We start from the raw sequence: 15,300 nt of genomic DNA, 5'->3' as shown, positions 1-15,300 counted from the left end.
GGCATTGTAACTGCGAGCGCCCGGCTGTGGCTTCACTGCGCATGTGCGAGCCACGCCGGACGTCGCGCGCCTTGACTGGCCCAGGCAATCATCTGGGACCTGTGGCTTGTCCCAGATGATTGCCGAGAAGGAGCATGGAGAGGTGATCTCCCTTCCGGTGCCGCGGTGCGCCGGGGGGGAAGTGGATGCCGGATCCCTCTAAAAAGAGGGTATCCACTCCCCCCCCCCCAAAAAAAAATGACATGCCAAATGTGGCACGTCAGGGGGGTCACCTTCCCTTAAAGCGGAAGTTGCATTTTTGGGTTGAACTCTGCTTTAAGCACAGAACATAGCACGCCCTCTAATGGCTAGTGATGTATGAGGCAGTACAGTCAGCATCCTGCTTATGCTGCTAAATTAATAGATCACCACAACAACCAAGTTTCCATAACTTTATTGTGTTTTGCACTGGGGTCACCAACAAGAACAGCCGCTTTCATAATATATACAAGTTTATTATGTGAACCTTTCAAATCCGTATAACGATAATAATGATGTTATCTTGTTTACAGGAATATACATCAAGCAAGAGGTTACAGAATTCAGGAGGAGTCCAGGAATAAATTGCGAACCTTAAAAAAAATCATTTTTCCCGTTATGGGGAGGCACTAGCTGAGCTATGCACGTCCTAAGTTATGAAATTACTGTATTAGTCTTACTTAATGACATAATGTAAACTATATTAAAGGGTAGTAATCCATAGCAAATGACCAGCAATCGTTTTTTGTACGCTCGCTCTAAGCTGACAATCGCTGATTGCCTGTCATGGGTTACTGCAGAGCGTTGCTCTTTGTTAAAGTAAACAGTAGACATGGGCGCCATCAAAAAATGTGTTTCGTTTCATTCAGTTTCGGTCCGTACAAAAAAAAAATTGTATTTCGTGTACGAAATTCAATTTGGATTCGAACGAAATACGAATTTTCATTAGATCCGTAAACTTTTCGTTAAAATAACGAAAGTTCGTTATGATGAATTTATCATTATGAGGGGCTCCCTCCGTCCCTGTGCTGTGCTGACTTCCTCTGATTGGTGAACAAAACGCCAGTCATGTTTCTGTTCATTTGGATTCGAAATTTCGAAATTCGTTAACGAAATTTCGTATGAAATTCGTAAGCATAGAAATTCCCATTAGGGTTCCCACCATCCCCGTGCTGACTTCCTGGGGTTTTAACTTTTAGGTTCATTAACTTTTTCGTAACAATTACGAATTTTCATTATGATGAATTTATCATTATGAGGGGTTCCCACCATCCCTGTGCTGTGCTGACCTCCTGGGTTTTAAGCTTTTAGGTTCGTTAACTTTTCGTTAATGGCAAATTTTCGTTATGAATTTGGATCTGAAATTCATAAACGAAATTTCGTACGGAATTTGTATGCATAAAAATTCGTATTTCGGATTCGTACAAATTTTTCGGAAATTCGTACAAATTTTAGTTTTCTTACGAAACTAATCGCACGTGTCTAGTAAACAGCTACGGTTGGGCTTACCCAAGAATCTAAGAATTCATTCTTATTAAAACTGTGCAACTTTGCTTGAGAATGACTAGTGCCGGCCCCGTAGATGGCTCAAATTTTGGCCGATTTCTGCTGAATTGGCTAAAATTGGAACCATGGGTGGCCCCCCAAGACACAAATAAGAAAACTTGCACAATTTCAATAGTTTAAGAAGGAAAAAAAAGCAGCACTCTTGTACAAGCCCATTTGGGTCTACTTCTCTTTGAGCTCTTGGGAGACTTATCTAATGGCACGGTGCAAATCCATGAATAATCTGTTGTAACTCATAGAAACCAATCAGGTTTTTAGTTTTCTTAGTGTTGGATGGATAAGTGAGAACGAAGTCTGGTTGATAGCTATGGGCAACACAGTTCTTGTTCCAGGCACCTCAGTAAGTGAGGTTGATAGCTTTGTAAAAGCAAAGAAACAGCACCCCCAACCCCCCCCCCCCCATCTCCGATATGGTTATAACAATAAATATAATTAAATAAAATTAACTTATATGTACATAAACTTAGATCATTATTTTAGCGGGTCATTTCACCCAGGTTTGATCATTTTATTATGTGGAGCTTACACCGCAGAGGTTTCTTACATCTTTTGGCATTCCGCTGGCACTTGAGTATCCATCTATGGCCTAAAGCAGATAGACATAGATGGATAGACAGAGCGATTTTCTTCGATTTTCTTTCCCCCATCAACACAATCGCTCGGTTCCCCCATCAACACAGTCAGTGTTGATGGAGGAATCCACCGCAATCCCCCCCCCCCCCACCACCACTGAGCCACTATGTTCTCCTGGCAAGGGGCTGGGGGAAGCCGTCCTCGCTGGAGAACACAGTGGCTCAATCAATGTGGGTACACATAGTCTGCATGTACATGGATACATGGTTCAAATCTCAGTGAGATTTGAACGCCCGGCTTAAGTCTCGAACATCTTCCATGGCTTTTGGGGAGACTGCCCAAACCCCAGGTTGGCTATCACCTTTACTTTGTGTGGTGTACATAAACTTAGATCATTATTTTAGCGGGTCATTTCACCCAGGTTTGATCATTTTATTATGTGGAGCTTACACCGCAGAGGTTTCTTACATCTTTTGGCATTCCACTGGCACTTGAGTATCCATCTATGGCCTAAAGCAAATAGACATAGATGGATAGACAGGGCAATTTTCTTTCGATTTTCTTTCCTGCAGCCAAGGAAAATCGCTCGGTTCCCCCATCAACACAGTCAGTGTTGATGAAGGAATCCACCGCAACCCCCCCCCCCCCCCACCACCACTGAGCCACTATGTTCTCCTGGCAAGGGGCTGGGGGAAGCCGTCCTCGCTGGGAGAACACAGTGGCTCAATCAACGTGGGTGCACATAGCCTGCATGTACATGGATACATGGTTCAAATCTCAGTGAGATTTGAACGCCCGGCTTAAGTCTAGAACATCTTCCATGGCTTTTGGGGAGACTGCCCAATCCCCAGGTTGGTCAAATCTCAGTGAGATTTGAATGTCCGGCATAAGTCTAGACCATCTTCCATGGCTTTAGGGGAGACTGCCCAATCCCCAAGTTGGTCAAATCTCAGTGAGATTTGAACGCCCGGCTTAAGTCTAGAACATCTTCCATGGCTTTTGGGGAGACTGCCCAATCCCAAGGTTGGTCAAATCTCAGTGAGATTTGAACGCCCGGCTTAAGTCTAGAACATCTTCCATGGCTTTTGGGGAGACTGCCCAATCCCCAGGTTGGTCAAATCTCAGTGAGATTTGAATGTCCGGCATAAGTCTAGACCATCTTCCATGGCTTTAGGGGAGACTGCCCAATCCCCAAGTTGGTCAAATCTCAGTGAGATTTGAACGCCCGCTTAAGTCTAGAACATCTTCCATGGCTTTTGGGGAGACTGCCCAATCCCCAGGTTGGCTATCACCTTTACTTTGTGTGGTGGAGAAGGAGAAACGTGGACTGGAGAATGGAAATAGCCAAAAACGTCAAAGGAACAGAACTAGGAACTACACTATGAGGCCAAGGGCATGTGGGGAGTGGGGATGGGTTAAAATATTTGCCAGGTTCTAATTGCCCTCTGATTTCCTTTTTTTGGGGGGTATTTAATCTGACTTTCTGGTTCTGGTGACTAAACAGAAAAGATCTCCATAACGGGGTCGTAGACAGCAATAGGAACCTGAGAGAGATTCTCACCCTTTACCACATTAGTTAAAAGCAAACCTAATAACTAAAAAAAAAAAAAAAAAATTCTAACTAAAGTTTTATTACAGTCTGTGATCTCCATTGGAGAGATTTTGCTCACTTCCTGTCTAGGTGACCACACAGGAAGTAAGGAAAAATATCCACAATGTCTACAGACAAGGCTGGAGCTTTATTATTATTAGCTTTACTGAAATCCCCTGCAATGCATAGGATTGTAAGATGTAGTTTCCGCTCTATTGGGAGTCAATTGACTTATCTAATGAATTCAGTTATTGATAAAAAAAAAAAAAAAGAATAGGTCATTACAGCTTCATTATCAGCCTATAAGTTATTTTATCCAGCAAGTCAATGCAAGAGATGACACAGTGTGGCCACAGCGAGCTACTGTTCATTCTTATCTAACAGCACAAGGGATTGTGGGTAGTAGGGGAGGGTATAAATATGGGATGCGGGATCCTCTAACACAGCCATTACCTGGCAGCCCTTGATGAGTCAAAGAGCCAATCCAACTGAATATTAGAGACCAGTATGAAAAATAAATGCACTTGAGCATGCACTGGCGTTGACTATCTCAGTATCTACAGAACAGAAGTAGGTAAGAATCTGCAACACCATTTGCTAATAATAGGTGCAGTTGACATGATGAGGACATTTCCCTTTATTTTGTTGATATGATGTCATAAAGGTTTTTTTTAATTGTTTACCACATTATTAATTTTTAGCAGATTCTCACATACTGTTCCATTATCCTTGGCAATGCACACAATACATGCTTTGCAACCCATTAACCAATCCAGGCTCTTGAGGTTTCTCAGTTTTCGGGGGGGGGGGGGGGGGGGGAGGGGGAGGGGGGAGTTGTGTTTGTGCTGTTAGATAAGCGCCCGTCATTTCACCCGGATCTCGGCGTATTCCGTCAGCTCCTCGGGGGAGGTGTAAATGTCCTTAACATTCCTCTTTGAAAAGTCAATGTTTGCGTACTCAGAGTCCATGGGTTTGGGTTGATGCCTCTTGCTCAGTAGAATCCTTTCTGAAATGCTGAGGAACCGATTCTGGGGACAAAAAGAAAAAAAGAAAAAAAGAAAAACGTTTTAAATCAAAACAAAAGTTTGTTTTTTGTTTTTGTTTTTTCTTTTGGGTAGTTGGTTTCTTTTGGTGTCAAAAAAGGAAATAGAAGGTTTGGGCTGATTGAGCCGTAGCTTTCATTTTTCAGCCAATAGCTAAAATAAGAAAATGTAAGAAATGTGTATAGTACTGTAAACTGTATGTAAGATGGTTATAGCCGAAGTTTACTCTGCTAATATTTTGCCTTCCCTGGCTCCTTACATTGGTGATCAGTGAGAAGAATGTTCCTTACATTGGTGATCAGTGAGAAGAATGCTCCTTACATTGGTGATGAGTGAGAAGAATGTTCCTTACATTGGTGGTCAGTGAGAAGAATGTTCCTTACATTGGTGGTCAATGAGAAGAATGTTCCTTACATTGGTGATCAGTGGGAAGAATGTTCCTTACATTGGTGGTCAATGAGAAGAATGTTCCTTACATTGGTGATCAGTGAGAAGAATGTTCCTTACATTGGTGATCAGTGAGAAGAATGTTCCTTACATTGGTGATCAGTGAGAAGAATGTTCCTTACATTGGTGATCAGTGAGAAGAATGTTCCTTACATTGGTGATCAGTGAGAAGAATGTTCCTTACATTGGTGATCAGTGAGAAGAATGTTCCTTACATTGGTGATCAGTGGGAAGAATGTTCCTTACATTGGTGGTCAATGAGAAGAATGTTCCTTACATTGATGATCAGTGGGAAGAATGTTCCTTACATTGGTGGTCAGTGGGAAGAATGTTCCTTACATTGGTGATCAGTGAGAAGAATGTTCCTTACATTGGTGGTCAGTGGGAAGAATGTTCCTTACATTGGTGATCAGTGAGAAGAATGTTCCTTACATTGGTGATCAGTGAGAAGAATGTTCCTTACATTGGAGGTTACTGGGAAGAATGTTCCTTACATTGTAGGTTACTGGGAAGAATGCTCCTTACGTTGGTGGTCAATGGTAAGAATGCCCCCCTTACATTGGTGGCCAGTAGGAAGATATCTCCTTACTTTAGTGGTTAGTTGGAAGAATGCCTCTTTCATTGATGGTCATTAGGAAGATATCTCCTTATGTTAGTGGTCAGTGGGAAGAATTTTCCTTACATTGGTGGCCATTAGGAAGATATCTCCTTATTTTAGTGGTCAGTGGGAAGAACGTTCCTTACATTGGTGGTTAGTGGGAAGAATGTCCCTTACATTTGGTGGTCAATGGTAAGAATGCACCTTATATTGGTGGTCCTTGGGAATAATGCCCCTTACATTGGTGGCCAATTAGAAAAATTCCCCTTAAATTGGTTATCACTGGAAAGACTGCCCCTTACATTGGTTGTCAGTGAAAAGAACACTCCTTACATTGATGGCCAGTAGGAAGATATCTTCTTACTTTAGTGGTCAGCGGGAAGAATGTTCCTTACATTGGTGGTCAGTAGGAAGAATGCTCCTTACATTGTTGGCCAATGAGAAAAATGCTTCTTACATTAGTGGTCAGTGGGAATAATGCCTCTTACATTTGTGGCCAGTAGAAACATATCTCCTTTAGTGATCAGTGAGAAGAATGCCCCTTTCATTGGTGGTCAATGGTAAGAATGCCACCCTTACATTGGTGGCCAGTAGGAAGATATCTCCTTACTTTAGTGCTTCGTTGGAAGAATGCCCCTTTCATTGGTGGTCCTTAGGAAGATGTTTTCTTATTTTAGTGGTCAGTGGGAGGAATTTTCCTTACATTGGTGGTCAGTGGAAATAATGTGCCTTACATTGGTGGCCAATGAGAAAAATTCCCCTTAAATTGGTAATCACTGGAAAGACTACCCCTTACATTGGTTGTCAGTGAAAAGAACACTCCTTACATTGGTGGGCCAATAGGAAGAATTCTCCTTACATTGGTGGCCAATGAGAAAAATGCTCCTTACATTAGTGGTCAGTGGGAATAATGCCCTTTTTATTTGTGGCCAGTGGGAACATATCTCCTTTAGTGATCAGTGGAAAGAATGCTCCTTACATTGGTGGTTAGTGGGACGAATGCCCCTTACATTGGTAGTCAATGGGAAGACAGTCCCTTACATTGGTGGCCATTAGGAAGATATCTCCTTACTTTAGTGGTTAGTGGGAAGAATGCCCCTTACATTGGTGGTCAGTGGGAAGAATGCCCCTTACATTGGGGGTCAGTGGGAAGAATGCCTCTTACATTGGTGGTTAATGGTAAGGTCAAGGTTGGAGGTCAGTGGGATAAATGCTTCCCTTATAAATAGCTAAAAAGATCATTGAGGGTCAGTGGCTACATATCTGAGAGCAAAAAACGTGTTATTGCTCAATAAACCCCTTAGTAACCTCTGGAGGAACCCTAGGGCTCTACAAAACCTTGGTTAAGGAAGGCTGCTTTAGAATGTGCTCATGGATTCATTCCTATGAGTGACCAGGCCAGGTAGAGTGATGGACCCAGGATGGACGGTTGCTGTGCTGTGCATTAAGAACTTTGCTGAACTATCTATCAAGTTTTAAATTCTTTGTACCTTTGTTCTCAACTACCTGCTCAGTAAACATAAGTTTGATTAATTCAGCGAGAGTGTGCCCTTCCTCATTCCACTCCTGAAAACCCGTCCTCATTTATTTATGTAAATGTTTGATGTGAGGCTTAGGTCATGTATTTGCACTATGGCTCCTCAGTAGTTATATAATACTGAAAACATACATGGAAGACGACTGCACCACGGAGAGAGAGAGACAACAATTCATTTATTCACAGTCTGAAAGGACCACAAAAATGTAGATTTGGAACAGAATGATAAGTAACACACAGAGTCAGACTAAAGAGGGAACACTGTGAGCTGTGGCCGGGTAAGAGTGCGGGTGAAACAGTAATATCTCCTTTAAAAAACTTGGAGGAACTCCTGATTCCCTTCTAAACCGTACTAGGAAGATGATACAGGGGGGCTGAAGACACGTCAAGCTGCGGTGTCACACACCCTGCAATCAGGACCGTTTTTAAGGCAGGGCAAAAGGGGCAGCTGCTCTGGGCCCCATCATTGTTGTGGGGCCCAAAGCAGCTGCCTCATACTTGCCAACTATCCCAGTTTAAATTCCCTTATTCCTTGAAGTTTTAGTCCTGTGATGTGTCCCGATATCTCATTGTAAAGTTCTGTTGCTTCTGCTCAGCTCTGCACTTTTGCCATGTACAGATGACTTCCCCTGCAGACCCATGTTTACATGTAAATAACCTGCATTAATATGTAAATAGTCGCGGACCACGGCATTGATATGTAAATAGAGGCAACATTCATATGTATATCATGTCCCCCTGAGGTCATATCTACCATCACTTCTGCTGAATGCTGCCTACAGGGGAGGTAAAGGAGCAAGATTGAAAGTCTTGCCCACAACTATAGTCATTAGGTCGAACATCAGCCTGTTCTGCAAAGGTAAGCAAATTGGAGGTGGAACCCTTCTTCAAAATAACATGGTGCCACAGCACCCTGAATTTTGGTGCATGTGAACAGTCATTGCACGGTAAGGATATGCAGTAAACTCTAGGAACCAATCAGTGAACAGTAATAATGTGCAGTAACTTCTAGCAACCAATTAGTGAGTGGTATAAATGTCCAGTAACATCTAACAATCAATGTGAGCAGTATTGATGTACAGTAATCTCTAGCAACCAATCAACAAGCAGAAGTCATGTGCTGTAACCTCTAGAAACCAGTCAGTGAGCGGTAATGATAAACTGTAACCTCTAGAAGCCAGTCAATGAGCGGTAATGATACACTGTAACCTCTAGAAGCCAGTCAGTGAGCGGTAATGATACACTGTAACCTCTGGCAATCAATAATAATCGCTAGCCTGATCTGATTCAGTGAACTGATTTTGAGTCTAGCTGCTATTTGTTGTATGTTTCAGAGCATGTGGAGAGCGAAAATTCATGGAAGAGGGGGGCCCAAGAAAATGTTTACCCAGGGACGAATCAACAATAAAGTCGGCCCTGTCTGTAATAAATGTGGTGTCAGATGTGACATCAAGGCCTAGAATTTAAAGGGACCAGAATAGATCTGGGCAGGGCCATACTGGCCTACCGGGATACCGGGAAATTTCCCGGTGGGCCGGCTGCCTGGCTGTCCCTGGGGCCGCTGTGAGGGCAGCGGCGCCTGAAAAAAATATGGCTGTGGGGCCGGGCCGACACGAGACTGCGCAATTGCCAGCGCTGTTCCAGAGCTGGCCGTGCTCGGGCTGAGCCCGTACACGCTCGGCAATTTTCAGAAAGGCGGGCGCATGCGCAGTGACACGATGGCGCCGAGTGGCGCCATTTTTAGAAGTAAGGCAGCGCTCAGTGAAGTCTTGTCTGGTGGCGTGTGCCTCTTCTTACGCCCCCCCGCAGCCTCTGACCTCCCGAACGCCCCCTCCCCCTGCAGCATCTGACCACCTGTCCGCCCCCCCTCCCCCCTGCAGCCTCTGACCTCCTGTCCTCCCCCCCTCCCCCTGCAGCCTCTGACCTCCTGTTCACCCCCCTGCAGCCTCTGACCTCCCGAACGCCCCCCTCCCCCTGCAGCATCTGACCACTTGTACACCCCCCCTCCCCCCTGCAGCCTCTGACCTCCTGTCTGCCCCCCCGCAGCCTCTGACCTCCTGTCCGCCCCCCTGCAGCCTCTGACCTCCCGAACGCCCCCCTCCCTCCTGCAGCCTCTGACCTCCTGTCCGCCCCCCTCACCCCTGCAGCCTCTGACCTCCTGTCCGCCTCCCTCCCCTCGCAGCCTCTGAGCTCCCGAATGCCCCCCTCCCCCCTGCAGCCTCTGACCTCCTGTCCGCCCCCTCCCCCCTGCAGCCTCTGACCTCCTGTCCGCCCCCTCCCCCGCAGCCTCTGACCTCCTGTCCGCCCCCTCCCCCCTGCAGCCTCTGGCCTCCTGTCCGCCCCCTACCCCATCAGCCTCTGACCTCCTGTCCGCCCCCTCCCCCCTGCAGCCTCCGACCTACTGTCCACCCCCCTCCCCCTGCAGCCTCTGACCTCCTGTCCGCCCCCCGCAGCCTCTGACCTCCCGAATGCCCCCCCCTGCAGCCTCTGACCTCCTGTCCCCCCCACAGCCTTTAACCTACTATCCACTCTGCAGCCTCTGACTTCCCCTGTCGTCCCCTCCACAGCCTCTGACCTCCTGTCCGCCCCCTCCCCCCTGCAGCCTCTGACCTCCTGTCCGCCCCCCTTCCCCCTGCAGTCTCTGACCTCCTATCTGCCCCGAAGCCTCTGACATCCTGTCATCCCCTCCGCAGCCTCTGACCTCCTGTCCCCTCCGCAGCCTCTGACCTCCTGTCCCCTCCGCAGCCTCTGACCTCCTGTCCCCTCCGCAGCCTCTGACCTCCTGCCCCCTCCACAGCCTCTGACCTCCTGCCCCCTCCGCAGCCTCTGACCTCCTGTTCCCCCCCTGCAGCCTCTGACCTCCTGTTCCCCCCCCCCTGCAGCTTCTGATTTCCCCTGTTGTCCCCTCCACAGCCTCTGACCTCCTGTCCTCTCCGCAGCCTCTGACTTCCCCTGTCCCCCCCCCCCCCCCGAAGCCTCTGACTTCCCCTGTCCCCCCCTGTAGCCTCTGACCTCCTGTCCTCCCCCCTGCAGCCTCTGACCTCCTGTCCTCCCCCTGCAGCCTCTGACCTCCTGTCCTCCCCCTGCAGCCTCTGACCTCCTATCCTCCCCTGCCGCCTCTGGCCTCCCCTGTTCCACCCCTGCTGCCGCCTCGGTCCTTCCCTGTTCCACCCCTGCTCCCGCCTTGGTCCTCCCCTGTTCCCCCTCCTGCTGCCGCCTCTGGCCTCTCCTGTTCCCCCCCTGCTGCCGCCTCTGGCCTCCCCTGTTCCCCCCCTGCTGCCGCCTCTGACCTCCCCTGTTTCCCCCCTCTGCAGCCTCTGTCCTCCCCTGTCACCTCTGACCTCCCTTTTCACCTCCTCTGCAGCCTCTGACCTCCCCTGTACCCCCTCCTCCACAGCCTCTCTCCTCCCCTGTCGTCCCCTGCGCAGCCTCTGACCTCCCCTGTCATCCCCTGCGCAGCCATTGACCTCCCCTGTACCATCTGCAGCCTTTGACCTCCCCTGGAGAGGAGTCAAGAGTGGGAGTGCCGCCAGGATGGGGGTCAAGGGAGAAGTAAGACATGTACGGACTGTGGAGAGGAAACTATGGGATAAAACCAGAGCCACCGAGCTAAAGCCGACTGACTGAGCCCTGCACAGTGCACCTGAGAGGAGGTCAGTGACAGCCTGAGAGGTGGGTGGGGGGTCAATACAATATTGTAAGGGGGCACTGATATAAAGGTTTCCCCCTTATATCGGTAAACTTTCTTATCTCAGTGTTTTCTTTCTGCGGAAGGTGGTCTCTGGTCATCAGAGTCCTCCCCACATTCCCAGAGTTCCCCTTTACATCATACTCTGCAGGATTCCACCTTACAGTGCAAGGGGGAAACTCTGATGTAAAGGGCAATGCTGAAGACCCTGATGTAAGTGAGAACTCTGATGTAAAGGGGAATGCAGTGGACTCTGATATAAGTGGGGTCTCTGGTCACCAGTGCCCCCCTTTTTATATCCGAGTTCCCACTTAGATCATGATCTGCAATGTTCCCCTTTGTGTCAGAGTTCCCTTGCACTGTAAAAGGGGAATCCTCCTGATGTAAGGGGGAACTCTGTGCTGGGATATAATAATCTGACCTTCATGTAAATGGACAAATATGGTTTTTGACTTTTGTTTAACTTAAACAATAAATAAATAATAAATATAAATAAAGAGATACAAAGTAACATCGTTTATAAACATTGTTCAAATGGGAGATATAGTGACACAAAGTAACACTGTTTATTTGTAGCATTGCTTATAAACACTGTTCAAATGGGAGATAGAGAGATACAAAGTAACATGTTTGTAAACATTGTTCAGACAGGATATATATATATATATATATATATATATATATATATATATATATATATATACACATGTATATATATATATATATATATATATATATATATATATATATATATATATATATATATATATATATATATACTATATATACATAGTATCTGACAAAAGTAAGTACATTCCCTCACATTTTTGTAAATCTTTTCTTCTATCTTTTCATGTGACAACACTGAAGAAATGACACTTGTCTACAATGTAAAGTAGTGAGTGTACAGCTTGTATAACAGTGTAAATTTGCTGTCCCCTCAAAATAACTCAACACACAGCCATTAATGTCTAAACCGTATTCTTTAAAATTTGTTGCTATTTATCCCAGGTATTATCTCTTAATTTACCCTAATTAGCCCTAAATAACTCCTTCTTCCCCATCTCCCCTTAACTGATCTTTTATTTTAATTTTTTTCATTTGTTTGTGAGTTTCTATTTTCCTAACCTTTAATATTTTGACTCATTTTGAAAAATTGAAAACAAAAAGCCTTTTTTTTTTAATTTGTAAATAACTTTGCGATGCTTTGTCCCGGCATTTATAATATTATTGCTATTAAAAAAGGGACCATTATAACATTTATACTTTTTTTCTATAGTAATATTTCTTTATAACATGACATTAATCTTAACAAACTTTAAAAAAATAAAAATAAAATAAAATTGTCTATAAGTAGGCTTTAAATCATAAAATTATTTTTGTTTCTTATATCTTTAGGCTTCTCTTGCACGTGAGTTCACAAACATCTTTAGCACCTATAGGAAAATAGGACTGATGATAAGAGTTACTTAAATTCAGGCTGTCATTTGTGGTTTCTATGGAAGAGCCCTGGGGCCATCAAAAAAAATAAATACAGAATTACGTTTTTGAAAAAAAAAAATTCAGAATTCTGAGTTTGAAAGTCAGAATTCTGACTTTAAAACTCAGAATTCTGACTCAGAATTCTGACTTTAAAACTCAGAATTCTGACTTTCAAAGTCAGAATTGTAAATTTAAATTTTTTTATTTTTTTACAGAATTCTGAGATTAAAAGTCAGAATTCTGAGTTTGAAAGTCAGAATTCTGAGTTTAAAAGTCAGAATTCTGAGATTCAAAGTCAGAATTCTGAGTTTAAAAGTCAGAATTCTGAGATTCAAAGTCAGAATTCTGAGTTTTAAAGTCAGAATTCTGAGATTCAAAGTCTACTTTCAAACTCAGAATTCTGAAAAAAAAAAATCAAAAACGTAATTCTGTATTTTTTTTTTTTTGATGGCCCCAGGGCTCTTCCATAGTTTTAAATTGCAGGTTAGGGAGTAAATCTGATTGGTTCTTATGATTATGACATCACACAGACATGTCGGGCACTTACCTGTTGTGTCATTTTACTTCCAGCGAGCTGATCTCCCCTGACTATTAAAGAGAAGGATTAGTAAATGGCAGGTGAATGTCTGGAATCATTAGCAGATAGTACATGATGTCTTTGGAATATTAATTCATGGCATATGATGACTTATGAAATCTACATGAGAATTGTTAAAAAAAAAAAAAGTCTGCAAGCCTGCGCAAGTAAAATGTTTTATTGAAATGTAATAAACGGTATCTCCACCGCTTCTAAGGGGAGTGAATAATAAATTCCTTCAGAGTGCAACACCAAATTGTCTCAGGGGTCTATGTATAAAAAAAAACACACTAATTGCATATCCCTTCTCTAATATATGCAGTTCCTATATTATCATCGCCACCTAGTGGCCATAATGCATTTTTCTCCTAATTGAGGTATTTATAGAAAAAAAATGCATTATGGCCAGTAGGTGGCGCTGACGATATAGGAACTGCATATATTAGAGAAAAGACAGCATTTTTCATTCTAAATGTGCAGATGTTTGTCACTTCTGTAAAACAAATATTTTATACATAGACCCCATATTATGTAACTAAAACAAAACTTTTATTGTAGTTTTAGATGAATTAAGAAGCATTATAATCCCTGTTGGTTTTCTATTGCTGTCTGTGCCCCTGTTAGGGAGATTCACCCATAACTGCCATATATTCTCTAATATGTGCAGTTCCTATATTTTCAGCACCACCTAGTGGACATAATGCATTTTTTTCCTAATTGAGGTATTTATGGGAAAAAAGATGCATTGTGGCCAGTAGGTGGCGCAGACCATGAATGAACTGCATATATTAGAGAAAAGACAGTGTTTTTCATTATAAATGTGTGGATGTTTTTCACTTCTGCATAACAAACATTTTATACATAGACCACTTAAAGTGCAACTAAAGACAAAATTAAGAAGGATTATAATCCCTGTGGGGTTTCTATTGCTGTCTGTGACCCTAATAGGGAAATTGACCCTCCCTATTTGCCCTGTTTACTGTTATCAGCATTATTTACTGACCCCTTCTACCAGTCACCATCTGCCTGTGGGCCCGCAGCAGCCAACGGGAGAGGGAAGGAGACTGCACTGCGGGGGGGGGGGGGGGTTAGGAGGGGCCTGGGCACACAGTGGGGAATCAGATGTGGGCAGCCCAGGAAGGGGGATCACTGCAGAAAGAACAATTAAAGAACAATGCACTGTGTCTGTGTCGGGGGATGAGGGGGAGGCCCTGGAACACACGGTGAATCAGATATGGGCAGCCCAGGGAGGGGGATCGCTGCAGTGGGACGGGAGGATAATTACAGAACGATACACTCTGTCTGTGTCTCTCTCTCTCCAGCAGCTGAAATCCGGTGAGAGGGAGAGAGGGAGAAACCAGCTTTCAGCTGCTGGAGAGAGAGACACAGACACAGTGCATCATTCTATATGTGTCCTCCTGTCCTGCCACACCGAAACCCCTCCCTGGGCTGCCCACATCTGATTTCCCCCCTGTGTGCCCGGGCTCCCCCTTGTCTCCCTTCAGCACTGCCAGCTTCCCTCTCCCGCTGCTCTGAGTGCACAGGCAGAATTGTCCTCCCGTTCCTCTGCAGCGATCCCCCTGTTGTCTGTGCCCCCCTTTGTGTCCAGGTGGCCCGGTGGTACCCCCCCCCCCCCCCCCTATCGGCAGCCCTTCATCTTCCTAGGGGCTGCCGATAGCTAGCTGTGAGATTGGACAGAGCACCCCTCCTCCCTCCGCGGCCGTCCGACAACGCAGTTAAGCAAGGAGATCAATAAAGGAATATATAGAAGAGCGCCAAATCAGTAAAAAGTGCATTTATTTTATACAATTAATAAAAGTCTCACTTACATCCATAATTATTATTGTTCTCCGTTTGATAGTCAAATCACTGTTCCCTTTCGCTGGTGCTGTTACTGGATGAATCCTCCTCCACAGCGCGCTAGGGGAAGCTCTGCTGTGTTCTGTGATGCACAGAGACTCAGACTGGCTCGTAGACAGCGTGTGACATCAGCCGGGGGGGGGGGGGGTATCGATACCTGCACTTGAGAAAGGAGCGCGAATGCCCGAACGAGGCTTGCGCAAGCTCAGAAACGCATTGTGCTTTTGGGTACCCCCCCCGGCTGACGTCACACGCTGTCTACGAGCCAGTCTGAGTCTCTGTGGATCACAGAACACAGCAGAGCTTCCCCTAGCGCGCTG

The 15,300-nt window shown here is 45.2% G+C and overlaps 1 protein-coding gene across 6 annotated transcripts in view; it reads right to left on the bottom strand.

Annotated features, from left to right (window-relative positions):
* Nucleotides 1–417: 417 nt before the first annotated feature.
* The window catches only part of MAG (myelin associated glycoprotein), a 143,522-nt gene continuing 128,639 nt past the window's right edge, over nucleotides 418–15,300 (bottom strand). For 4 of the 6 annotated variants that reach the window (XM_077456499.1, XM_077456501.1, XM_077456498.1 and 1 more), the window contains one exon: nucleotides 418–4,776. In XM_077456499.1, the coding sequence (XP_077312625.1) occupies nucleotides 4,612–4,776 (165 nt within the window). In that variant the 3' untranslated portion in view covers nucleotides 418–4,611. Of the gene's footprint in view, nucleotides 4,777–12,480; nucleotides 12,498–13,090; nucleotides 13,132–15,300 lie in introns of those variants that run through there. The other 2 variants (XM_077456504.1, XM_077456505.1) reach the window with 2 other exon arrangements.

The sequence above is a fragment of the Lithobates pipiens genome, unplaced genomic scaffold (genome assembly GCF_037356315.1).
Source record: "Lithobates pipiens isolate NorthernLeopardFrog02 unplaced genomic scaffold, aLitPip1_a1.2 Scaffold_27, whole genome shotgun sequence".
NCBI lineage: Eukaryota > Metazoa > Chordata > Amphibia > Anura > Ranidae > Lithobates > Lithobates pipiens.
This window is presented reverse-complemented; position numbering and strand designations above follow the sequence as displayed.